Here is a 26,847-nt window from a genome sequence, read left to right on the forward strand (position 1 = left end):
CCCTCATCCCTTTCTCCCATACTTTAAAGGGTTTTGTCAACAATTGTTGAACATGAGAGTGTGGATCGGTGCACAAGCCAGGGTGGAAGGGAAGCGCGAGGCTGAGCTGGGTGGCTCTCAGCGGCCTTGGGCTGGGACTGCACGTGAGCGGCGGCCGCTGCGCGGACTGGAAGGAGGAGCTCGGGGCGCGGGCGCGGGATGCTTCTTTCATGAAATTGTGCCATAGACTAAAAACATAAACATGAGCATGGCAAGTGGTGTAAAGTTGGTGGTTGCTGTAGCAGTATTTCTACTGATATTTTATATATCTCAAGTATTTGGAATAAAATTAGATCTAAATTTAGGAAATTTATTTGCAAGCTCAGCATTGCAGATAGCTTATACAAAGCCTCCCAGACATAAATGTGGGATTTCAAAAGCTTGTCCAGAAAAGCATTTTGCTTTCAAAATGGCAAGTGGAGAAGCTAATGTCGTTGGCCCCAAAATTTGTGAAGAAGACAATATTCTAATGAGTGGGGTAAAGAATAACGTTGGAAGAGGAATCAATGTTGCATTGGTAAATGGAAAAAACAGGAGAAGCATTAGGCACTGAATATTTTGATATGTGGGGAGGAGATGTGGCACCATTTATTGAATTCCTTAAGTCTGTTCAAGATGGAACCATTGTTTTATTGGGAACATATGATGATGGAGCAACCAAACTCACTAATGAGGCAAGATTACTGATTGCTTCCTTGGGAAGTTCAGCCATTGTTAACCTTGATTTTAGAGACAACTGGGTCTTCTGTGGTGGAAAAGGCATAAAGACAAAAAGCAAAGTTCTGAGTTTTCCCATGTACTCTCATTCCACCTTCTCTGTGCTTCATTTCTTGCCCTCATCCCTTTCTCCCACACATACTTTAAAAAACAACAAGGATACAAACAAATATGAAGGATGGCCAGAAGTAGAAATGGAAGGATGTATTCCCCAAAAGCAAGACTGAGTAATATGAAGAATATTAAGAGAAAATTATCTTTATGCTATTGATGAGAGTGCTATGAAGGAGTTATTACTGTGTAAATAATTTGAGAGTATATGTCCATCTTGTCAGTTATGCATGAGTATCAACTCTTCCAAAATCAGGATTATTTATTGCTAACCTAAAGAGTAAACTTTGTAAATAAGTCCACTCTAATAAATCTTTTCTAAGCTATTGTCTCTTTAAAAGCACAGTATTTAGATTGCTTTAAAATAAACAACATCTTTAAGATATAGAAATGTCTTTTTTAAGCACACATCGTGAATGGATTATGAAGACTTATACTATTGTTTTATAGATACAATTGCTATAAGAATGTGGCCATTGTGAAAAATAAAGAATTTCGTTTGGGGGGGAAGCTAAAAATTTTTTTTAATATGCTGCCCTTTTGAAGGTAGTAATCAGTCTTAAATAAAGAGGTATTTGACTAGTTGTATATATTCTGGAATTTTGCTTTTCAGTTTAATATCTGATAGCTCTCCTACTCTACCTCACTTCCCTACCTTTTCTCCTCACCTCCCACAGAGACTTCTGGCCAATACATTTTGCAAATATAGAATTAAGATGTTTGATATAGAAATTTAGATCAGATCTGCAAAAAAGCACAACAAATCCTTTTTGTAAAAAAAAGCAATAAAAGAAATGTATGAATGTAAATGATTTGAAATGCCACTGAAACAATTTGTATTTATAATGCAAGTAAGTTAACTTTGTAGTAGCTATTTGAAGAATGACGATACAGTTTAGCATTGCAGTCACAGAAACAAACAGATTTTTAAAATTAAATAAGTGTGGATCACCTACAGGGAGTGGAGAGCAGTATTACTAATTCAAGGTAGAAAAGATAATGTATGAGAGTCTAAGGATATATTTGGAGAAATATGCTCACTGACAGGGTGGTATCCAGATCAAATACCAAGACTGTCTAGAACTTTGGTTTTGTCACATATCCCAGTGGAGAAGATAGGTCATGAATGCAAAACCTCAAGAAATTGATGACAGAGCTGTTGGGCTAAAGATGGATGTCTTCAGAAAGGAGTCACAAAGATCAAATGCACATTTAAACATGAAAAAATCTTTTGGGGGGACATTAAGGAACTCTGAGATACATCCCTGAGAAGACTACTTTGAATAGTGCTGACAGACTTGTGTGACTTGAGGCCATATTAGACTATTACAATAACTTGTAGAGGTATTTTTTTTTCACTTTCAAAGACCACAATTGTGTAGCTGATTGTCATTCAAAATGCTACACTGCAAGGCAGAGTCAGGATAGTGGCATGGTGGCAGGAATTACCAGAAGTTCTCCTCCAGACACTCCAAATGCCTTAATATTATGACTCTAACCAAATTCTAGAATGGTACAACCCATAGAAAGACCTAGTGAAATAATTTTCTGGCCCAAACAACTTGGAAGATCTGTGGGAAGAGTCTGTTCCACTAGGGTTGGAAGAGGCTGTAGTGTAGCCCAGGCAGCACCATGCTGGACTGAACAAGCTCCAGTCTTCCAGTAACAACCTTCAGGGTGCCTTGGTCCCTGGGGTTACCTGGGTTCATGGTAGCGGGAGCAGTTTCCATACCTCTCATTCAAGGTCAACAGGAAAACTCTACCACACCAAAGTGAGTGTGGAGCTCAGGTCAGCCAGGCCTCAGCACAGACCTGGCCCTGGAAACTGAAAGCAGGCCTTTGGACCCAGCAAGAAACCACTCAACAGCTACTCCAGAGTGCTCATTCCACAGATGGTAAAGGGGTTGGGGGAGATTGTTGAGGTTTCTTCACTATCTCTGAGACAAGGACTCTGTTGCTTTGTCTATACTCAGATCCAGGACCAGTCTTGGGTTCCATACTACCATAGTAGAGCAAGGACCCTCCTCACAGCTCCAGGGCAGATGGGAGTGCTTGTGGTCATCCACAGATCAGAGCACAGGTCAGGAGAGCAGTCAGAGCCTCTTAAAAAACTTGAAGAAATTATGGTCCCTGGGGAAGTATCCCCAAAACACTCAAAAACTTGGGAAGTGTGTTAAAACCAGATCAAAGACTAGGAAAATGAGTAAAAAAAATAGAAGAAAAAGATTATTATTTTGGTCCTATGGAGAATCAAAACACACATACTCAGAAGATGATAAAGTCAAAGCTTCTGTATCCAATGCCTCCAAGAAAAATAGGAATTGGTCTCAGGATATGGAAGAGCTCAAAAGTGATTTTGAAAATCAAGTAAGGGAGGTAGAGGAAAAAATGGGGAGAGTAAGATCAGTGCAGGAAAATCATGAAAACCAAGTCAGCAGCTTGGTGAAGGAGATACTAAAAAATACTGAAGAAAAATAATGTTAAAAACCAGTATAGATGAAGTGGAAAAAACAGTCCAAAAGGTCAATAAGGAGGAATAATACTTTAAAAAATAGAATTGACCAGATGGAAAAGGAGATAAGAAAGTTCTCTGAAGTAAATAACTTCAAATGTAGAATGGAGCTAAGGAAAGCTGATGACTTTGTGAGAAATCAAGAAACAACAATATAAATATAAAAGAATAAAAGCTAGAAGAAAATGTGAAATATCTCATTGGAAAAATAGCTCACTTGAAAACAGATCCAGAAGAGATAATTTTAAAATTATTGGGCTACTTGGAAGTCATGACCAAGAAAATTTTTTGAGATATCCTCCAGAAAAATTGCCCTGATATCCTAGAAGCAGAGGTAAAATAGAAATTGAAGGATTCCACCAATCACCTACTAAAAGAGATCCCCCCCCAAAAAAAACACCTAAGAATATTTTATAGTTGAATTCTAGGACTCCCAAGTCAAAGAAAAAATATTACAAGCAGCCAGAAAGAAACAATTCAAGTATCATGGCACAACAATCAGGATTACACAAGATTTAGTAGCAGCTCATAGGACTTGGAATATGACATTTCAGAAGGCAAAAGTGCTTGGAATGCAACTGAGAATCAACTACCCAGCAAAACTGAACATTCTCTTTCAGAGGAAAAGATGGATATTCAATGAAACAGGGGACTTTCAAACTTTCCTGTTGAAACAACCAGAGCTGAATAGAAAGTTTGGTCTCCAAGTACAGGACTCAGGTGAGGCATAGAGAGGATGGATGGGAAGGGCAAATTATGAGGGATTTAATGATAGTGAACTGCTTATTTTCCTGCATGGGAAGATGATACTTATAACTCATATGAATCTTCTCATTTATTAGAGAAGTTAGAAGGAGCATTTATAGACAAGGCACAGGAGGGAGTTTGAATATGAAGGTATATTGTTATAAAGATGGAGTCAATGGGTAAAAGAGTTTACTTGGACAAAAGGAAAGGAGAGGTAGGATAGGCTTAAGATATTTCACATAAAGGACTCAAGAAAAAGCTTTTGTATTGGAGTGGAAGGGGGGGAAGATGTTGGGAATGAGTGAGCTTTCATTCTCATCAAAAATGGCCCAGAGAGGGGCAGCTAGAAGCAGAGGTAAAATAGAAATTGAGGGATTCCATCGATCACCTCCAGAGTACCAGCCCTGAAGTCAGGAGTCCAGCCTCCACTTAACACCATTTGCCTTGCAAAAACCTAAAAAAAATGGCCCAGAGAGGAAACAACATACACACTCAGCTGGGTATAGAAATCTTTCTTACCCTCAAGGAAAAAGGAGAAGAAAGGGATGGGAGAAAGGAGACAAGGGGAGGAGAGGGGGGTGTGTAGGTGATAGAAGAGAGGGAAGATTGTGGGAGAGGGTTGTTTTTTTTTTCAAGGCAATGAGATTGGGTGGCTTGTCCAAGGTCACACAGTTCATTATTGATTATCTGGGGCTGGATTTGGATTCAGGTCCTCCCAACTCCAAGGCCAGTGCTTTGTCCACCTGGCTGCCCCACAGTATACTTTTGAGGGGGGACAAAGTGAAAGGAGATAGAGAAAATAGAATATGTGGGAGTGGGGAGGAATGGAATGGGTGGAAATACAATTAGCAATATCAACTGTAGGAAAAATATTGAAGCAAGTTCTCTGATGGATGTAAAATAAAGAATGCACTTTATTTTTCTTGAAGTTTCTCTGTCTTTGAGGAAGGAGAGGGGATTATGTTTACTTTTAGAATAAGACTATTGCAGTAATGTGAAAATAAAATTTTAAAAATATACTGGTTTCATGTTGTTTTAAATTATTAACTGGTCAGCACAACCATTCTAGAAAATAACTTGAAATTTTTTGAGAAAAATTTTAAAAAGTATTCATACCTTTTGCCTAAAAAGCCCACTGCTGGGCATGTGCCCCCAAAGAAGTCAAAGATGAAAGGCTCAAAGATACTATAATATTCATGGCTGTCTTTTTCTGTAGTAGCAAATAACCAGAAACAAAGTGGGCACCTTTCCTCACCACCATGTCCATTATTGTCTCCCAAACTGATCCTATATTCTTGTTTCCTCTAGTAGTTCATAAGCTCCTTGACAACAAGAATTTTTTTCATTATTTTTTGGTCTTTGTGGATTCAATGCCTAGAACAAGTCCTGGTACATAATAGGTGCATAATAAATGTTTTTGATTAGGGAATGATTGAACAAATATATTTTGGTACACAAATATATTGGAATGTTGTCTTAATGTAAGAAAAGAAAACCATAAGGAATTCAAAGAAATGTGATGGAAAAACTTGTATGAACCAATGAAGTGTGAAACAAGTAGAACCAGGCTAACAACAGACAAAATGACTACCACAAAGTAAACAGTAAAATGAAGATGTAGGGGATCAATACAATTTTTTTTGAAAAATTTAATTGCAGTGATTGATCTTGGCATTAATAAATCATAATCAGAAGATAGCCCCTTTCTCCATGATTTCCATTAAAGGAGTGTTAATGGATACCTATTTAATAGATGCACAAAGTGAGTCACATAAGCCAAGACTGTGGTTGCACAAAGATCAATCACTCTGAATCCTAAACTCAAACTGTTCACTGGTGTTTAAAGTTTGATTTTAATATCAGCTGGCAATGCATAAATGCATAAGATGTAAAAGAAATTTCTATCTCTTGTGAATGATGGGGAGAAGACAGAATAGGAATATGGAAGACAATATTGACCACTGATGCTCAGAGTGGAACAATCATCTGTCTGTGTTTAGAGTTTTTCAAAAGTATGTCTGGTGAATAACAATGATTTCAGATGACTTTTTGGGAGATGAGTTGGGAGCCTCTGTCCTTCTGGATTCAACCTAGAGAGCAAAAAGAAATACACAAAATAATGAATACAAAGAGGTTGTAATAGGATTATTAACAGGGAACATCATCATTCCTATAGCTCTGGGGTCATTTCATTTCACCCATTTGTGACCTATTGTTCCTGTTAAGAACAAACAGAGCTAAGATTACCTGAGTTCAAGTTCCACCTCTGCTTTGTCAGTGCCTCAGTTAACCATCTTAAGACTAATAAATTATAGAGTAGGCACTGATTTACATTGGTTGAAGAGACTCCTCACACCAATGAAGCAAAGAGTGTAGGAAATGCTTTGGCTACCTCTTCCAAGAAGGTGAGTGAATAGTGTAGGTGTAGACAGAATAGAATCCACAACTCAAAGTATCCTCCTCTGGCTGACCCTCTCCTTATAGTGCAGAAAGGGCCTCTGTATCTGCAAACACATTAAGAACCTAATTTTGAGCCATGAGAACCTTATTTTCTGCCTTAAGAACTAGGTTAAGTCAACTACATTATCAAAAGGGATATAGATTTTAAGCCTACTATTCTCTGATTCCCACACTGATGGGAATTCCACCTGGTTGCCTGCCTTTGGATTTCTCTATCATACTCCAGGAACTCTATCATAGTTGCTTGCATGTTGTTTTTCCCAATACTCTACTCCTTGGCTCAGTTTTTTACTTTCTTTTTGTGCCCACAATGCCTGGCACACAATAGAAACAGGATGATGACGATGGTGATGTTTGTCCTTCATTCTTTTTTTTTAATTTTTCATTTTTATTTAAGACAATGGTGTTGTGACTTGTCCAAAGTCACATAGCTAGGCAATATTTTGAAGTGTCTGAGGTCCAATTTGAACCCAGGTCCTCCTGACTCAGGGCTGATGCTGTATTCACTGCACCACCTAGCTGTCCCTTGTCCTTTATTCTTGAAGAAAACTGTGTCACTAGGAAGCCTTTGTTTTAACATGTACATGAATTGGAATTGAGTGGGGGGTTGGGGGTGGAGGTAGAGCTGTGCCTTATAAATCAGCCTCACTTTCTAATCCAGAACAATCTGGGTCCAGTGACCAAATATGATTCAGGATGCCTGAAAACTGCCCTGGGTTAATCAGGGTTAAGTAACTTGCCCAAAGTCACATGCTTAGTAAGTGTCTGAGGATGGATTTTGAACTCAGGTAGGTCCTCCTGACTTCAGGCTGGGTGCTCTGTCCACTGCATAATTTAACTTCCTAGATCCTTAATAAATGCTTGTTTATGACTGTTGTCTGAGATAGAACATTAAGGTTTGCAAAGGGTATTATACATATGATCTCATTGGAGCTGTACAATAGTCCTTTGAGGTAAGAAATTAGAGATTTTTTCAAAGATGAAGCCTGTGAGAAGTGAGATGACATGTCTATGATCACATAGCTCATAAAGATACAAAGTAGGATTCAAACCCAGGATTTCCTGATGGAAGTTCTGAATATTTTTATATATAAATATATATATATATATAAATGATTTGTATATATGTATCTATATGCATATACACATATATTTATTTGTAAATATGTAACATCTTGAACCTGACTTTGCTCATTGAAAACAAGACTATCTCTTTTTATGTCTTTTTCTATCTGGCTGCACATAGTTGAAGCTTAATAGCTGCTTTTTCAATGGATTAATAAAGGAATGCATGAATACAAAATTTGTTTAAGCTTTAGAAGACCCCAATAGACCCCAATATTTTCAGTCTTGAGTGACGCTGACAATTCTCTAGGGAAGGGAGAGAAGGGATCTTGTCTCTCCCCCAAATCTTCCTTTTAGTCAAAAGTGGGGTCCACCCCTGGAAAGAAACTGTAGTTAATCTGTTAAAAAGTGTCTGGTTGTGAGTAGCACTATTTATATCAGTCACCAGAGGGAGCCAGTGGCACACACAGCCCTGACATATGATGAGGAAAGGAGCCAGTGGTTTTGTGTGAAGGCCTTAGGCTAGTACTGCCTCCAACTGCCAGTTCTGAACCATAGCGCAGAGACTGAGAACTCCAGGGGCCAGTTCTAAATGACATAGAGGTCATTTAGGAAGAAACTGAGGCCTAGAGTGGTTTAATAATATACCCATTTATGATCACATGGACTACTAACAAATGCTAGATTTTTAGGGCAGCAAAACACTTTAAATGTGTTAACTGAGGGCAGCTAAATGGTGCAGAGGATAGAACACTGACCTTGGAGTCAGGAGGACAGGAGTTTGAATCCAGCCTCAGACATTGACACTTACTAGCTGTGTGACCTTGGGCAAGTTACTTAACCCTGATTGCCTTGCATCCAGGGCCATCTCCAGTGGTTCAGATTCATATCTGACCACTGGACACAGATGGTTCTGGACAAGAAAGTCAGGCTGGTGATATAGCACAGCATCCCCCTCACTCAAATCCAATCACCTCCCTGATGTCATGGTCTTCTTCGAGAATAGAGTACAAACATCATCACTTGTATTAACTCATTTGATTCATGTCAAAGTCACCATTTTCTCCATTTTACAGATGGAGAAAATGAGGCTGAAAGGTTAAGTGACTTATCCAGGATCATGTGATTCAAGTGTCTGAGACAGAATTTGAATTCAGGTCTTTCCAGATTCCAGGTCCCCCCATTCACTATACCCCCGGCCACCTCACAGTTAAGTGAATGGTAGGGGGATGATTTGAACTTTGGTCTTGGGTCCAAGTTCAGTGTTCTTCCTGGTGTTTGTCTCCCATTCTCAACATTTATAGGCCATCCACAATAGTAGAATCACAGAATCTCAGTTTTGAAAGGGACCTCAAAGATCAATGAGTCTGACATCTCTAACAGAGTCAACTAGCTTTTGCTTAAAAATGTGACCTCCTAAGGCAGTCTAATCTATTTCTGGAAGGCTCTCATTATTGGAAAATGTTCCTCATACCGATCCTCATTCTGCCCTCTGGAACCAAAAGTATGAAGGCTAACATCACCTCCTTCCTTGTCATAGTTTTCCCAAATCTATTAGTGAGGTGTCTTTTTCATGCAAATTGGGAATATTACGAAAAATATGCAACTTTCCTTCTCAGGATTTCCTGTTACTGGGCTCCCAGCTGCTCCAGACTGGAGCCCTCCTTCAATACCATCTTCCTTCTGTCTTCTCCAATGTTGACAATGGCACAAGTTCCTTACCCTGGGACATTCACACTGAAGGCAGAAGAGAGGTTCAGTTAAACAGTGATTTTACCATCAAAGCCTCAATCCCTCCTTTTAAAAAAAAATAAGCCAAAAGGGGTTATCTCCTCAAAAGAATTCTTTGAGACCCTATCTCCCCAAGTGTTTGGGGAGGATAATTGCCAAAAGCAGTCTCCCTAGACCACATTGGCCAGGGTACCATTATAAACAGCAAACTTACAGGACAGGGGACTTCAAAAATGACAAACACTATTATGGCTATTGCACTGATCAGCAGAGTGATGGCAATCAGAGCCTTGACCACAGTGCTCCATTTCTTCCTCACAAGTAGATCCTCATCTATGTCTGTGAGCAAGAACAAAAGGGGAAAAAATACAAAAGTTAATCAGAATTGTTTAGAACTTTGGTGAACAGGTAGTAATAGCAATAGTTGGTATTCATATATAGATTTAATATCTTCAAAGTGTTGTACATGTGTTATCACTGGATCCTCACAATAACCCTGTGTGGAAGGTGTTTTTATTCTCCTTATTTTACAGATGGAGAAACTAAGACTAAGGGAGTTAAGTTATTTATTGGCCCAAGGTAAAATAGCTAGTAAAGTGGCTGTGGAGGGATTTGAGGGTCTTCCTGAGTCCAAGTTCAACAGTCTCTATCCACTACCTCATTTAGCTGTCTGGGAATCTATTCCAAACTATAAGGTGAAAAAACACCATCCACCTCCTGTAGATTATGAACTCAAGAAGCATATTTTCTACATGTCTCATTTGGGAAACTATTTTGCTGGACCATATGAGGGCTTTAACTTCCATTTTTTAATTATTCAATCTGGAGAGGACAGTAAGAGGGAGAAATAATACTTATAAAAATGACTTTAAAAAAAGGATCAGTCTTATCTCCTTGTTTTACAAAGGAGGAAATTAGGGCCCAGAGAGGAGGAGGGACTTGTCTGACATCACCCAGAAAAGACAATGATAGGATCATTTATTTTAGAGATAGGAGAGACCTTAAAAGACCACATTTATTTTTCTATTTAATCTAGACATGTGATTTTTATTGCTACAGGGAATGCCACATGAGCAAAGTATAGATCAGCACTTACTCTGAAGCTGAGAGTTTTAGAGAGTTGGGGAAGGAAGGGATCTGTGGAATAGAGCTCACTTAACCAGAGTTCAAGAGTGTGCTGGGAAATGGTTCTCTGGGGAGAAAAAATGTACATAAGTACCACTTTTATGTCTGTTTGTTTTGGCAAGGCAATGGGTTAAGTGACTTGTACAAGGTCACACAACTAGATAACTATTAAGTGTCAGAGGCTAGATTTGAACTCTGGTCCTCCTGAGACTCAAAGGCTGGTGCTCTATCCACTGCACCACCTAGCTGCCCCCACTTTTATGTTTAATCTGAGTTATTAACATGTTCTATATCATTCTGTTTAGTCTAGTGAGTGTCTGGGGGAGGATATGAACCCATATCTTCTTGACTCTGACTCAGGTTCTCTAACTACTATATCATGAAGCGTCTTACCCATTCATTTTACAAAGGAGGAAACTGAGATCCAGAGGTTCCCTTGCCTGAATCAGAAAGATCAGAGAACCATAGGCTCATTTATTTAGAACTGGATGGGGCCTTAGAGAAAATTATGAAACCGAAGTCCACATTTAATTGTGTGTGGCTATATATATCTATATACACATATGCATATACCGCATCTAGTTGGTGTCTGTATATGCACACACACACACATACACGTAGGCACATGCGTGTTTGTCCTCCACTCTCAAAGCAGCATGCCATTCACAATGGCAGAATCACATATATAAACGTTTGTATATATCTATATGAGTGTATACATCCATACAATTATATCCATCCTTTATTTGTCTATATCTATCTTTCCATCTATACCTATCTATAACATCTACCTTTCCATTTATATCTATTCATTTATCTGTCCATTTATATCTATCTTTCCATCACTATCTCCATCCATTCACCCTACCTATATGTCTATCTATCCATAGCTATATTTCAGATCAGAAACCATATCCCAACTCAGCTCCCTCTGGCTCCCAGATCCTATGTACTTTTTACTAGTTCCCAGCTGCTTTTCTGTAAACTCAAGGAGTCTTCTGTCTTGGATTTGGGGTAAGATCAGATTTCTTGAACTTCTTCAGAGTTTGTATATCTTATTTAGTCTCAAATCCTCCCTTCCTCACTCTCACTGCACCTTCTACCCTACCCCATATCAAATCAGTTGCTGAGTCATGTCAATTTGGCCCCATCACCTCATGCCTCAACTACAGCAATAAGTATCTTCTGGTTGGCCCCCTTGCCTCAAGTCATTGCCCATTACAGTTCATTCTTCACTTAGCTTTCATAGTGATCTTCCTAAAGCATAGGTCTGACCATGACAACCTCCATTAAACTCCAGTGGGACTCTATTACCCACAGGCTAGGTTGGCTATTTTAGCAAGAGATAGTGGATCTAATCCAACCCCCTCATTTTATGGATGGAAAAACTAAGGCTCAAAGTGGTAAGATATCTTGCCAATGGAATATATAGCCAGGGCATGACAGAGGTGGGATTTGAACCCAGGTCTCCTGGAATGTAAGTACAGTTTTTCAGAAGCAATGAGGTGGTATGGTGGGCAGAGCTTGGGCCTGGAGTTAGTAAGACCTGAGTTCAAATCCAACCTCAAACATTTATTAGTTGTGTGGCCCTGGGGAAGTCATTTAATTTGTCTACCTCAGTTCTGTCAACTGTAAAATGGGAATAATAATAGTATCCACTTCCCAGGATTATTTTGGGGAGAAGATGAACTAATATTTGCCAAGTGCCTGGCAAATAGTAGGTGCTTAATTAATGTATATTTCATTTTTTCCCCCATGCCAAGCTGCATTTTACAGCTCAACTTCACCTGCATTGAGATGACTGTCTTTGACTGTCAGGGATGTCAGAGTGCAAAATTCCCAGGACCTATGTGTGTAGGTTTAGGCAAACTCATTTTCCCAAGAGGCATAGTAAATAGGGAAGTTGGTCATGGAGTCAATCAATTTGCAAATCAAATATATATTAACTGCCTACTACATATTAGACCCTGGGGATACAAATGCAAAAGTTTTTTTAAAAATGGTTATGAGAGAGCTAGGTTTGAATCTATTCAAACTATTTTACAGGGCAAAACTCTGTCTTAGTTTTAAACATAAAATGGTGATAACTGGTACTTACCCTTGTTGGGAGGTTCAAATAAGATATTGTATATAAAGTCATCCTTAAAATTTAAAGTACTCATATATAGCAAGTCTGCCTTTGGCATATATTGGCTGTACTTAACTTCTCAGTACCCCCAGGAACCTTTCTAAAACTATAAAGTTGTCCATAAGTTGTTGATTTACATTGTTGAAACATATTTCAATACCCAAAATTCCCTGTAATCCCTGAAAATACAGGTGTGATTGCTAGGTAAGTAAATAAGACTTAGTTATTCTTTTAATTAGTCTTAAATATATACTTTGTATTTATCACAAGCTTCCAGAAAACTTTCAGAGTTTTTCCAAATAAGGCTTCCCCTTATTTTTTTTCCCTTATCCCAACTTCATGCTCTGCCTTGCTGTACCAGTAATAGGTGGCTTCTCCTCTTCATCTTCTGAAACAGTAGTGATGATGGTTGTTGTAGACAGTCTCGCCAATGAAGCCTCAACCACTGGGTAAAACTTACAGTTGGAGATATTGGGTAAGAACACTAGAGAATGAGAAACAATTGAAGTGGAACATTTGAGAGTGTTCTGCTCAGTTTATAGCCCAGGCATAAACCAGTCAGTTACACCATGACCTCATTGACCCAGTCCATGGGTACAGGGCATGGGCAGAAGGCAGTGCCAGGGTGAATGAGGACAGAAATATTGAGTAAACTGCCAAAAGAGACCAGTGATTGCAGGAAGATTAGACAGCTAGCTTGTATTATCACTCTCAGGGTCATAGTAATAATGTCATTACTGGGAGTTACTCTAGGAAATGTTGTTTGTTGTTGGGGAGCTTTTTTAAAATGAAGGTGCCTGAAATTCAAGGCACCAGGAGATAGTGAAGCTGCCACCCCACCTCTGCAGGACTGAATATTCTGGCAAGGGCTTGGTAGAGCACAGGACATGTTGGTAGGGGGAGGGAGAAGTAGTGATTCAACATTGCACAATCTTTAAGCCACAGGGACCTCCAGAGTTCAGCACACTTTAGGAACCTCTGCCTTCTAAAAGGATAGGACTAATCTAAATCTAAATAATCCAGACTAATCCAGAAACAACACATTCTGTTTTCACTGGTGCCATGACATGCCTTGGTCTTGGTGGGATCTAAAACTGGAAGATACCTTAGAGTTCATCTAATCCAGCTCCTTTATTTTATAAGGGGCTAGGGAATGGCAAAAAGCACTGGATTTAAAGCCAGAACCTGGATTTCATGCTCAGTTTACTTCATGACTTCAGTTTCTTCATAGATAAAAGTAAGGAACTTGGACTAAGGTCCTTCTAGCTTTAAAACAGGGAAACCTATGAAGCCCAGAATGGTTAAATGACTTCCCAGGGTCACACAGGGAAAGAGCAGAATCAGGACCTAAGTCCCAGGTGCTCTGATTCCAAAGTCAGTCCCCCCCTTTGTGACTATACACAACTGTAAAACATCCTGGCATAGTTCTTGCTTTTTTGTTTCTAACCGAATTCATTCTGTGAGAACTTAAATCTATAAAAATGATACTAGAGGTGCCAGGTCAGGAGGCCTGGAGAATGGCAGATTCCTTTGATGTGCCAGATATCATACATCTGGTTCCAAAAGAGAAGAGGTATTACCCTAAAGACTTTTCCTTTTATTCTAGAACACTGGGTTGTCACAAGAACAGAAATCATGATAACAGAGAAAGGTCTGAGAATCCGGAGATTAGAAAGGAAAATGCAGAGAAACTGGGCAGTTTCAGTGTGATGATTCTGTTAATGAATACTCAAGTTTTAAGCCTAAAATTTCACCAAGACTTTTGTCCTGTAGCTGTTATGTCCTCCCCTCCACTCCTCAATTAGGACATGAACCTCTTTAGGGCAAGGAATCTTTTTTTCTTTTTCTGCTTGTAACAGTATAGTCTTCATGCATAGCAAACTTCAAAAGTATCTTTTCATTTATTCCTCAATCTTTTTTCCCCTTTTTTTCTGACCACTTCCATAGCCCCCCCTTGGAAGTTGTTGATGGTATTTCATAGGCTCCCAGATTTCAGGCCAGATGGAACCCAGCAGGCCACCTAATCCATTGTCCTCATTTTACAGATAAAGACCTAGTGTCTTTATGTGTCTTGCTTGAAGTCACTCTGGGATGTTAAGCAGTAGAATACATCTCCAACCTAATGCACTGTTGCAAAGTCCAACTTGTAGGGACAAATGATCAGTGTATTTTTAGTCCTGCTTAGTTTATATGTTAATCCATATGTCAATATTTGCAACTCAGATTTCTTAGGGATCATCTGCTGTGGGAGGTGACTGGTGAGGGACCCCTCAAGTTAGAGATTATTTATTCCTTGGAGAGGATGAATGGAAATACACTGCTGATTTTTCTTGAGTTGAAACTCTCAAAAGTCAAGCTTGTGTAGAAGAAAAGATACTGTACCTGGATTCAGAGGCCTTTTGAAATCAACTTCTAGATAGGCCACTCACTACTTGACTATTCAATTCAATTCAATAGATATTAGGCAAAGGAAAATAATAATCTCTCCAAGCCTCAGTTACCTCCTTTCTTTTAACTAAAATAATAAAATAATACACACACTATCTACTTAGATGAGTTGTAAGTAAAAACCCTCAATTGAATGTAAAATCTGCAAGAAGAATAGAGGAAAATAAACCTCCATTCCTAATTTCCAGAGGTAGGATATATGAATGTGAATATTGCATAGAGTGTGTTGGTTCGTTTTGCTAAACTGCTCCCCCCCATTTAAAAAAATTTTTCTCTGTTAAGGGCCCTCTATTTTTTTTTTCTTTTCTCTCTCTTTTTTTTTAATGTTTTTGCAAGGTAAATGGGGTTAAGTGGCTTGCCCAAGGCCAAACAGCTAGGTAATTATTAAGTATCTGAGGTCACATTTGGACTCAGGTACTCCTGACTCCAGGGCCGGTGCTCTATCCACTGCCACACCTAGCTGCCCCTAAGGGCCCTCTGTTAAGGGCCCTCTGTTAAGGGCCAGCTCTCTAGGAGAGGTAGGGAGGGTTAAGATATATTTGGAAATAAAGATAATGTAGAATAGGTAGATAGTATAGTAGATAGGAATGCTGGCTAAGGTGTCAGCAAGACCTAAATTCAAATTCTGTTTCAGATACTTACTGGCAGTGTGATGCTGAACAATTTATTTAACCTCTCTTAGTCTCAGTTTTTTAAATGGGGATACTAATAGAACCTGGGGAAGCTAGATGGCTCAGGGAATAGAATGCCCCATCTAGAGTCAGGAAGACCTGAGTTTGAATCTAGTCTCAGACAAATAAATTGCTAGGTGATCCTAGGCAAGTCACTTACTCCTGTTTGCCTCAGTTTCCTCATCTATAAAATGAGCTGGAGCAAGAAATGGCAAATCACTCTGATATCTCTGCCAAGAAAACCCTGAAAAGGGTCACAGTTAATTGGACAAGATTGAAAATGACTAAACAACAACAGCAAATTAGGAGCTACCTCATAGGATTGTTGTGAGGGTCAAATGAGATAGCACATACAGCACTTTGCAAAACTTAAAGCACCATAGAAATTCTAGCTATTATTATTATTATATAGAAGCAAGATGTCAATAAAAATAAAATATAAAAAGTAAAAGACTCCCAAGAATATCAGTCAAGTGGAAAAGTCACTTAAAATCATGAAGCTTCAGTTTCTTTATCTGTAAGACAGGATAAACCTACAAACCTAGGTTGTAGTGAGGATCGAATCAGATAATATTTGTAAAGTATTTCACAAACCTTAAACTTAAATAAAATGCAGAATGCATTTTGTCAACCTAAACTAGCAAATGAGCTCCACCTTCAGAATCTCCCATGTACCAAAAGTCTCCATGACCAAAGAGTTATTAGGTGATTATTCAGTTTATTGAATGCTAATCATTAAGGAATAAGGTGGGGGGAGAGAATTGGAGGAGGTTGTACCTAAGTGGATCAGGGTTACCTCTGTCCTGGAGGGTCTGGCTCCTCAGTCTTGTGAATTCAGAATCTCCATTTCAGTCATAGAGGATTAGGATTGAAAAGACTTCTAAGGATCAAAAACTGGGCTTTGCCCTGGATGAACTCCAAAATCCCTTTCAGCTCTAAATCCTATGATCCTTTGATCACATGATTCCATCCATAGGACATGATCTCAAATTTTTGGGTCTTTACATTCTTAAAAAAGAGAGAGAGAGAGAGAGAGAGAGAGAGAGAGAGAGAGAGAGAGAGAGAGAGAGAGAGCTCTTGGGGGCTAGAGGGTGCAGTGGGATCCTGGTGCTGGGGTCAGGAAGAACTGAGTTCAAATCTGAACTCAGACTTAATACTTAGTCACTTACTCCATTGCCTTGCCAAAAACAAAAACAAAAAAAGAGTTTTCGATTATATTTGTTAGATCTATTCAACAAATAATTCTGACTTTGTGGGGACTCTCAGACCTTGGATCTTACTTTGAAGACCACTGGTCTTATCTAATTCTTCAAAAAAGAGGAAACTGAGACCTTTGAGGGAGGGTGACTTGTCTAATATAACCTGAAGAGCAGGAGAGTCCACATCTCTTCACTCCCAATTCAGGGCTCATTTAGTTTGTCCTGGGGGTGATTATTCATGATAATCAAACTCACAGAAGTCTGGTGAATAAGTTCCAGTTTACTGATTCACAGTGGAGATGGTATCTATTATGTGGATAAAAGACTTGTACCTTCCTGGTGCAAACCAGATCACAGTTGTCTCACACACTCTTTCAATGACTCTCGTTTCTGTGCAGTCCAATTCTGTCCAGTCATTATTCCTAGGATTCCAAACTGGGGCAGCCCCTGTCCCAACATCTGATCTCTTGGGGTACATTGAGCCACTAAATTCTCTTGGTCTAAAAGTGGAAAATCGCTTTTCTTCTTACTTCTGCCACCAGAGGATTTGAATTTTTCAAATAGAGATTTTACCAGGAAACTAAGGAAAAAGCTAATCCCTTAAAAACATAAAATTACGCTTGCAGAATCTGGATTCTGTAATATTTAGATACTATTTGGCTTAATCTGGTACACAGCTCCCTGGGCATGCTCTCTCTCACACATGCAAACAAGTACACATTTCTGTTTCTATCCACAATCCTGCCTGTCCTGTTTAATTTGGCAATAGCATATTTGCTTATTTGTATATTTATCACCCTTCATTGAAGTTCAGCTTTTTCACAGTCTAGCAATATATATATAATGAGAGTCATAAAACTGTCCCACTACTTGGACTCTACCCTAAGGATCATGGAATTATAGATTTAGAGCTCAAGGGGATCTCACAGGTTTGGTCCACCCTCCTTTCCAAGTTTTGAAAATGGCCCCAAAGAGGTGAAAGCCTTGCCCAAGGTCACAAAGGCAATAAAGTGACCACACCAGTCAGCTGGAGGACTCGGTGGACAAGGTGCCAAATTCAGTGATAGGAAGACCTTAATTTGAATCCTCCTTCAGACACTTTTGAGCTGGGGGATCCTGAGCAATCTCTCTTTATGCCTCATTTCTCCTTATCTGAAAAACAAGAGAGTTGAAGTTGATAACCTCTAAGATCCCTTTCAGCTCTAAATCTATGGTCCTATGAAATTAGGTCGTCTAACTACATACTCAGAGTTCTTTCCATTACATCATGCCTATGTGCACAAGGGTATTATAGCCAATCTATTCATAGTAGCAAAAAAAAAAAAAATCACAGTTCTATAGTGCTTCAAGATTTGAAAAGAACTTTACAAATATCTTATTTGATCCTCATAATAATCCTGAGAGAGATGGTTGATACCTTATGCAACTTTATTTTACAGATGAGGAAATAGAGGCAGACAAATATAAAGTGACTTGCCCAGGGTCACACAACTGGGAAATGTCTGAGGCGACATTTGAACTCAGCTCTTCCTGACTTTCACCACTCTCCCTCCCCAGCTAATTATGAAGTGGGGAGAGGAGATGGAAAGCATCTGCCTCTTCAGGTGACTGGTCAGAACCAGCCACACTCTTGTGTTGAATCCATCTTTACTTCTCTGGTGGTCCGAGCCACCAATCAGTACCAGGCCAACTAAATATTCCATTAAATTAAATTCAGCAAGGTTAGGTGCCAAGGCCTATTTTGGGTGCTGGGGATACAATGACAAAAATGAAACCAGTCTCTGTCTTCAAAGGCATTAAGTATAAAATATATTCGACTTAAAAAAATAAAAGACAAGGGAATAGTTATGGTGTTAATAACTGGAGGGACCTTCTTGGAGAAGGTGACCCTTAAGTTGAGAGGGCTTCAGGAAGCAGAGGTGAGGACAGAAAGTATTCAGAGTGCCTGTGAAAAGGAACTGAGACAAGTGACAGAATAACTTGCGTAGTGAACAGCACACTCCCCTGGCAGGCAGCCTCTGGCTGCTCTCAGTAAGAGTACTGCCCTCTGGCTTTCCCCTAAGCTTGTGGTGTGTAAAGACTGGAGAGGAGAATGAGCTAGGGGCAAATGATGGGTCACTGCCTGGAAAAAACCAACAAAGACTGGAGACAGATTACACTTCATTGGCAAACAAAGGAGCTTGGGTTTGATCCTGAAGACCATAGCGGGTCAGGGAAACTTCTTAACTAAGGTAGTGACATCCTCAAACTGGTGCTATGATTTTAATTAGTTTTTAAGGCCACTGCTGGCTGGTCAAGTGCTGACTGAAAGCTCAGTCAGCTGGTGATGGGAGTCAAAAGAAGAAGGATGGAATCCTTTTTCAACATTTTCATGTACCTCATTCATGCAAGTTTCAACATTTGCCACTGGTCTACAAGTTCACAGAAGATATTCACCTGGCCTTGTCTCTTTCTCTCTCATTTTTCCTTAGTTTCTTCACTTTCTTTGGGGTCCATCTCTTTTTCTCTAGTCACAGTGCACTTAAATATTTCCTTACAACTTTACCATGGTCTTCACCAGTAGAGTACCTCAGGCCCTGGTGCTTGGCCCTGGGCTGCTTGACTTTTTTGTCAATGACTCAAACACATAGATGGTAGATGATACAATGTAATAGGAACATGGGTGTGCTAGAATCAGCTACAATGGCCTCTAGAGAGTTAATTGGTAAATTTTCATTCTAAGCATATATATATATACACACACACACACACACAATATACACACACACCTTGAAAATCAGCTACAAATCAGAATTGCAGAATATTAGGAGAGAACTGGAAGAGATCAGACCAACTCTTTCATTTTATGGAAGAGGAAGAGGAAGTCTAGAGAGGGAAAATAATTTGCCAGGCTCACTGGCATGCTGGTCCCAAGAACTTGCAGACTCATCAGACAGACAACACCCCCCCCACACACACACAAACACATACAAACAGACTAAATGAAGAACATAAAGTTTATAAATAAAATGAAGCAGCAATGTTTCATATAAACAAATGTAAGTTAATCCAAAATAAGGTATATTTTGGGGCACAATAAAAACATTTATATGGAACCTACCATGTGCCAGATGCTTTACAATTATTATGTCATTTGATCCATGAATGAGGAAACCGAGGCAGACAGATGTAAGGTGCTTTGCCCAGGATCACATAGCTATCAATTGTCTTAGTCTAGATTTGAACTTGGATCTTTCTGATTCCAAATCAGGCATTGTAACCACTGTGCTGCCTAATTACTTTTTTTTTTTTTAGGTTTTTGCAAGGCAAATGGGGTTAAGTGGCTTGCCCAAGGCCACACAGCTAGGTAATTATTAAGTGTCTGAGACTGGATTTGAATTCAGGTACTCCAGACTCCAGGGCTGGTGCTTTATCTACCTAGCCGCCTGCCTAATTACTTCTAACAGGACATGGTCAATATACTTCTGATTCTCCCAGTTGCCTTCTCACTGTGGACCTGGGGCCTTCTCACCTTAATATCTCTCTGCCAGGCCAACCATCTTCTTCCATTGGTGAACTCCTTTCAGGTCTTCCATTCTTGTAGACTGCCAGGTCAGCTATATTTAATTCCCCTCCCTGGCTGTGCTTCTGACTCTCTAGACTTTGGTACCATCCCCTCAACAGGTACCCCTTTAAGACCCTTTTATGTGTAGTACTCCCTTATTAGAATGTAAGGTCCTTGAAGGTAGGAATCCCTAGTCAATGACTCATAAACCTCCTTCAAACCATGGGCCCTGTGTCTTACCTTGGACTGTAAGATGGAGGCCAGGCTGGAACCACAATTTGGGTTCTGTAGATAAGTAGCAGTGTGGCCCAGTTAGGCTGTCCGGAAGTGAAGTAGTGGTGACATTCAGATCTTTCAAGGTGTACCTGGCCTTTGGCCTTTTCTCTGAATCCTGAAGATATACTGTCACTTTGCTTGCTGAGCCAAGACACTGCAGGGTGGCCAGTGTCTGATCTTGGCCTGGTGCTTCCCTCTTGGCTTCTCTCTGGGCTTTTGGAAGGAGAGGTTGGCAAAAGTGAGAGAAGGAGCAGGTTCTTAGCCTGAGTAGTGGGAGGGAAGCCTTAGTAAAGGATGGATCAAAGTCCTTTGAAGAACAACCAACCTTACCTGCCACTTGCAAAGCAAATATAAACTCTGCCTATTTCCTCTTTCCTTTTACCTTCCCATTCTTTCTTCCCTCCCCTCTCCTCTCAGTTCTTTTCTTCTTCCCTTCCTTCCCCATTCTTCCATTTCTCTCTCTTTTCTTTCTCTTCTTCCCTCTCCTCCTCTCTTTTCTTCTTCCTCTCCCCTTCTCTTTTTTCCTCCCCTCTTCTTTCCTTTCTTACCCACTCCTCCTTCCTCATCTCTTATACTAGGCTTCTTTCCCTCTCCCCCCACCCCAAGTCAGCACTCTTTCCATTGCATCTTTCTCCCTCCCTAGTTCATATTTAGTTCTGGGACTGAAATTAAAGGCAGGTTTCTGTAGGTTTCTAATTTTTAAAAATTCAAATTTTTTTTTAAATTCTCCAATCAGATTTTTGTGCTTCCAAAGATAATTTTTTTTGTAAGGCAATGGGGTGAAGTGACTTGCCCAAGATCACACAGCTAGGTAATTATTAAGTGTCTGAGGATGGATTTGAACTGAAGTCCTGCTGACTCCAGGGTCGATGCCCTATCCACTGCACCACCTAGCTGTCCCACCAAGATACTTTTATGCTTCACTTTCTTGATGTCATGAATCTCTTCTCTGATGCTGTCTACTTCTCCTCCCCAGGTGTGTCTGCACTTTCTTCATGTTTGTTATCTGACTTCTCCCTGTCTGATGGACAGTGAGACCTATAGGGTAAGTAGGCATGGAACTTCAGTTCTCTCTAAGATTATGCTATGGCATTATCTTTAAATGTGTTCAATAAGGTTCTTCTTGGAGAGATGACCCTTCCATATCATTAATCTTCAAGATCTGGATAAGGAGAGGCCCCTTCTAAAGGAAAAATTCTCCAGAATTTCCAAGATAAGTCCTCCTACCTTGGATCAGCAGCACTTTGATACTTCCCATGTCCCTTGGGAATAGTCCAGGAAACTGCTCTACTTGACAGCTACTGCTTTGGAGTTCTGAGGAATGTGAATAGAAGAAAACCAGTGTTTACTGAAGGTTCACCCAGTAGATGTCTGAATGCTCTGAGGGTTGTAATAATAATAATAATAGGGAGGGTATCCTATGTTCTGATCATCTCCATCCCACTGGAAACTTGAGCTCCTCTGATTCTGATAGGAGAGCTTTTACTCTAACTTGTCAGGGTCTAGGTCTCCAGCACATTCACCATACCCCATCATGTGGTCACCCTCCTCCTCCCCCTTTCACCTGCCCCTAACCATTTTCAATTGGAGCCACATAAAGACTCCTTAATGTATTGTCTTTTCCTATTGGAATGTAAGCTTTTCGAGTAGTGCTATCTTGCTTTTTTCATGTATAGGTTATAACCCCAACATATAGTAAGTTATATCTCTAGCATATAGAGCATTCCTTGCTCTATCTATCTATCTATCTAGAGGATTTATCCTTTTGTCTATCTACATAATACTATTATATCCTATCTCATTTGACTCTTTTAACAAGTCACTTAATGCCTTTGTGTACCTCAGTTTCCTCATTTGAAGAGTGAATGGGTTGGATTTAATGGCCTCTGAGGTCCTTTCCTGTTCCACATCTGGGATCTTTTCATCCTGGGTTTATATTACTTCAAATCACACTTATCTGAGTCTATCCTATTACTCTCCTAGGCACTATGTCCCATGAAGGCATGGGAATGTATTCAGTGAATTTTGCATCTCCCCTTTGTCTAGCATGGTGATCTTTATGACACAGTCATTTAATAAATGCCAAATTGCATTTCATTGAATCAAATAAACTTAAGGTCAAAAGTTTAGAAATGGAAGGGATATTAGAAGTCATCTTGTCCAAACTCTTCAATAGATGAAGAGAGGAAGACACAGAAAGGATGAAGGAATTGCCCAAGGTCATCTGGATCAAAGGGGATGGAACCCAGATTCTAACCCAGATCTTCTGATTTGGGATCTAACACTACTTCCACTCCACCCAGTAATCTATCCCAGTTTAAGTAAAAGCTGGTAGATTCTATTTTCAGGTAATTAGAGGTAGAGAAAGAGAAAGAATATCAACTACACATGTAGACAGGCCGGGAATTATCCTTATTTTGTAATTGGAGGCACTAAGGCTCAGACAGGTTACATAAGTTACTTAAGGAGATGTAGCTATTAAATAGGGTTTTCTGCTCTCTAGTCCAGCAGTCTGCTCTCAAAATCTTACAGCCTAGTTGGAGGGACCAATACAGATACAAGGAAAAAAAGTTATAAAAAAATGAACACAAGTCACAAAAAATAAAGATACTATGAATTAATCCAGGATGGGGGAAGAAAGTGAAGGGGCAGTTAGATCATATGAAGATTTCTTGAAGGAATGGGAATTATTTCACCCAAAGAAAGGAAAGTTCAGGGGAACATAATAACCTCTTTCTAGAATAAGGAGTAGATTTGATTGTGGCCAGAGGGCAGAACTAGATGGGAGTGGCAAAGAGGCATTGGCTGGGTGCCAGGAGAATTTTCTAAGAAATAAAACAATTAGAAGATGGGGCTGGCTGTTAACCCTCATTGAAGTTCTTCAAGCAAAGGCTGAATGACACTGAACTGGGGGACATTGAAGTGGGAATTATTTTTCATGTAGAGGTTGATTTGTGTACAGGTCCATATACTAGTTTTGTGAGTGAGAGGCAAAGGAAAGCCTGTCTGCCATATTCCTGGCTCTATTTTTCTAACTTTGCTTCCTTTCCCTTCTATTCCCTATCTGACTTGTTCCCTACCTAACTTTTAACAGGATACCTCTATGTAAGTCCTCTCACCCACAGGTCATAATAACTATGATTCTATATATGACTCACAAAGAAGTTGCAGGTTTTCTTCATCTTTTATTATATTTGTTATATTTTTAATGACTATACCTTCTGCCACTTGGCCTCAGGCTGGGCAAATTTTTTGGAGAGAATCCTTTTCAGAAGTTTTTCAAAATTGTAAAGATAAATAGTTCCCAGAAACTAATAGGGATGCTATTAATAATGTCAGTCAGTGAACACCAGGCAATGTTTGAAGTGCAACAAAGGGGGATACCACAAAGGTAAACAGACAGTTCCTACTCCCATGCATGCTCTCACAATCATACAGATGTATCAGTGCATCTTTTGCTCAGCTAGGCAAACAACCAAGCTAGAGAAATGATCATTTGGAAATTATCAATGGAAGGAAGACTGTAAAATTATTAAGGGGGTTGGGGAAAGACTAATATGTGGGTTTTTGAGCAAGTGACTGATAGATAATGAATTGAGAGAACTAACATGATCCTCATATTCATGACAATAAGACCAAAGAAGATGATGGTGTTGTTTCTGCCAAAGAACTTCTGTCACAGAAGAAACTCTCATCTATCTGGGTCAGGTTAACACAATCCTATCCAAAGGCAGGGGTATGGTTAATTTGGGGAGTATTTTATCCTTAGCATTCTCCATGTTTCCACTGTAGCAAGAAAGGAAATTTTATAGACTAACTTTCTAACTTTGAATTCTATGGAGAAAAAGATAATAAAGGTCCTTACCTTTCTGACTGGCATCATAAGCTGCAAAAACCAAGCTAAAGAACAGAATTGTATCCATATTTGCAACAGTACATGTTCTCCTTTGGGTTGTTGATCTGCCAGGGCTGCTGTGGGTCCAACCCAGCTGCTTGGCTGCACCCACTGCTGTCAAAGTAGGTCTGATCCCAGGAATATTTTATTCAACCCAGAGAAATTTGTTTCATTTCTCAATGGTAAAGACTTTGAGCTGATATGAGAACAGACTGAATAATTTATTAATGATTGACTCAAGAGGTCTTCCCCTAACTTCTTCAAGATTGCTGACAAAGGTAAATTGTGCCATGGGGAGGTTCCCCCAAGGTGGGAGGGCACACAGACACATAAACACTCAGGAATACAGAGGTATACCCCTAAGATTTAGATCTAGAAGAGAACTTAATGATCATTTAGTCCAACCTCCTCATTTTATAGAGGAAGAAAGGAACTGGCGGAGAGGTTAAGTGACTTACTTGCCCAGATCACACAGCTATTAAGTACACAGAGCTCTGTGCGCAGACACACATAGACACACACACACACACACACACACACACAGACAAACACTGAGGAACTGGACAAGGGATACATAGGATGGGAAAAGATGGAAGGGCTCTCATTGGCACTGACAGAAGAGATACCACACAGACAAAGGAGTAGTATACAGATAGAGAGCTCTACCTTGAGTGCAGGGCGGGGGAAGTGGATTAAGATTTGGATAACCCAAGGGGTGGCTAGGTGGTATAGTGGATAAAGCACCGGCCCTGGAATCAGGAGTACCTGGGTTCAAATCCGGTCTCAGACACTTAGTAATTACCTAGCTGTGTGGCCTTGCGCAAGCTACTTAACCCTGTTTGCCTTGCAAAAATATAAAAAAGAAAAGATTTGGACAACCCAGATCTACCACCTACTGTTTTTGTGATTTTGGTCAAGTCATTTAACTCCTTTCTGGGTCTCAGTTTCCTCATCTGTGAAATGAAGAGATTAGACTGACTTCTAAAGCCCTTTCCAGCTCTAAATCTGTGATCCTAACTATAACTTATTGATGGGGGAATTTCTGTTGTAAAAATTCCTTCTACTGGTAGAATCATTTTGACTTCTAACCTTACAGTTGCCTGGGGTACTGAGAGTATATCACACAGTAGTAGGACTTGAATTCAGATCTTTTAGATTCCAAGATTAGCTTGCATTCATTAAGCTATGCTATCTCTTAAGACCTATATATATAGGCAGTACCCAGCACAATGTAGATTCTTTAAGGCATCCATGACGGAAACTGAGATATGTATCAAATGTGTCAATGTATCTTTGCTCAGAGAGGCAAGCCCCAGAATTATAATTATGCATAATGTAGTCACATGTACTCTCCTTCCTCACTTACAACCCTTAGAGTCTCTAGTTCTCTTCAAGGTTCAATTCAAGGGCCACCTCCTTCAAGAGGCTTTTCCTGATTTCCACATTTCCCACTGATATAACTTTGCATAGTTAATTATGAACACTTTGCATCCCTCCTAGGGGATACAAGCTCCTTGAGAGCAGAGACCGTCTCACTTTTGTCTTTTCATCCATAGTGTTTAGTACAAACCTTGAACATTGTAGTTATTTACTTAAGGCTGGTTCATTGACTTAACAATATTTTTTACCAACTACCCCCATGAATAGAATGTACTTTGCCTTTATCTTCTAAAAATTCCTAGTTTCCTCAAACCTTTTTTTAAGTTCCACATTCTTCTTGAAGCTTTGCCCTATCTCTCCAGTGGCTATTGGTCCTCCCCAATTATCTTGCCTTTACTCTGCCCCAAACTGAAATTATCTCCCCTGATAGAATGTAAGCATCTTGAGGGTAGTACTGTTTCATGTTTGGTTTTGATTACTAATACAATTCCTGGAATATTTCACAAATGTTTGTTGGCTTATTAACTGTTTGGAAATCATGCTTTCTATAATTCAGGAATGTGTTGACAGGTGATTTTTTTTGTCCTTTGTTCTTGAAGAAGACTGTGACATCAGGGGAAGTAACACCATGACAAGCACATGAATTGTAATTGAGTGAGGGAATGCTGTGCTAAGTCACCAGCCTCACTTTCTTCTCCAGTCACCTGGGTCCAGTGGCCAGATATGAATCAGGATGACTGGAGATGGCCCTGGATGTGAGGCAATCAAGTGACTTGTCCAAGATCACACAGCTAGTAAG

At 39.7% G+C, this 26,847-nt stretch overlaps 1 protein-coding gene and 1 pseudogene across 1 annotated transcript; one reads left to right on the forward strand and one right to left on the reverse strand.

Annotated features, from left to right (window-relative positions):
* The first annotated feature begins 241 nt into the window (after window positions 1-241).
* Window positions 242-1,130, forward strand: LOC141511285 (protein FAM3C pseudogene; annotated as a pseudogene).
* Window positions 1,131-5,066: 3,936 nt separating this feature from the next.
* C2H17orf78 (chromosome 2 C17orf78 homolog) lies at window positions 5,067-24,785 on the reverse strand. The gene is made up of 7 exons (XM_074220523.1): window positions 24,639-24,785; window positions 22,001-22,087; window positions 20,738-20,986; window positions 12,994-13,119; window positions 9,597-9,721; window positions 9,262-9,388; window positions 5,067-6,215 (listed from the first exon to the last, which is right to left on the reverse strand). Exons 1-7 carry the CDS (start codon window positions 24,694-24,696, stop codon window positions 6,133-6,135), a joined length of 855 nt encoding a protein of 284 aa, XP_074076624.1. The 5' UTR covers window positions 24,697-24,785; the 3' UTR covers window positions 5,067-6,132.
* Window positions 24,786-26,847: the final 2,062 nt, after the last annotated feature.

Source organism: Macrotis lagotis, chromosome 2 (genome assembly GCF_037893015.1).
Source record: "Macrotis lagotis isolate mMagLag1 chromosome 2, bilby.v1.9.chrom.fasta, whole genome shotgun sequence".
NCBI classification, from domain to species: Eukaryota; Metazoa; Chordata; class Mammalia; order Peramelemorphia; family Peramelidae; genus Macrotis; species Macrotis lagotis.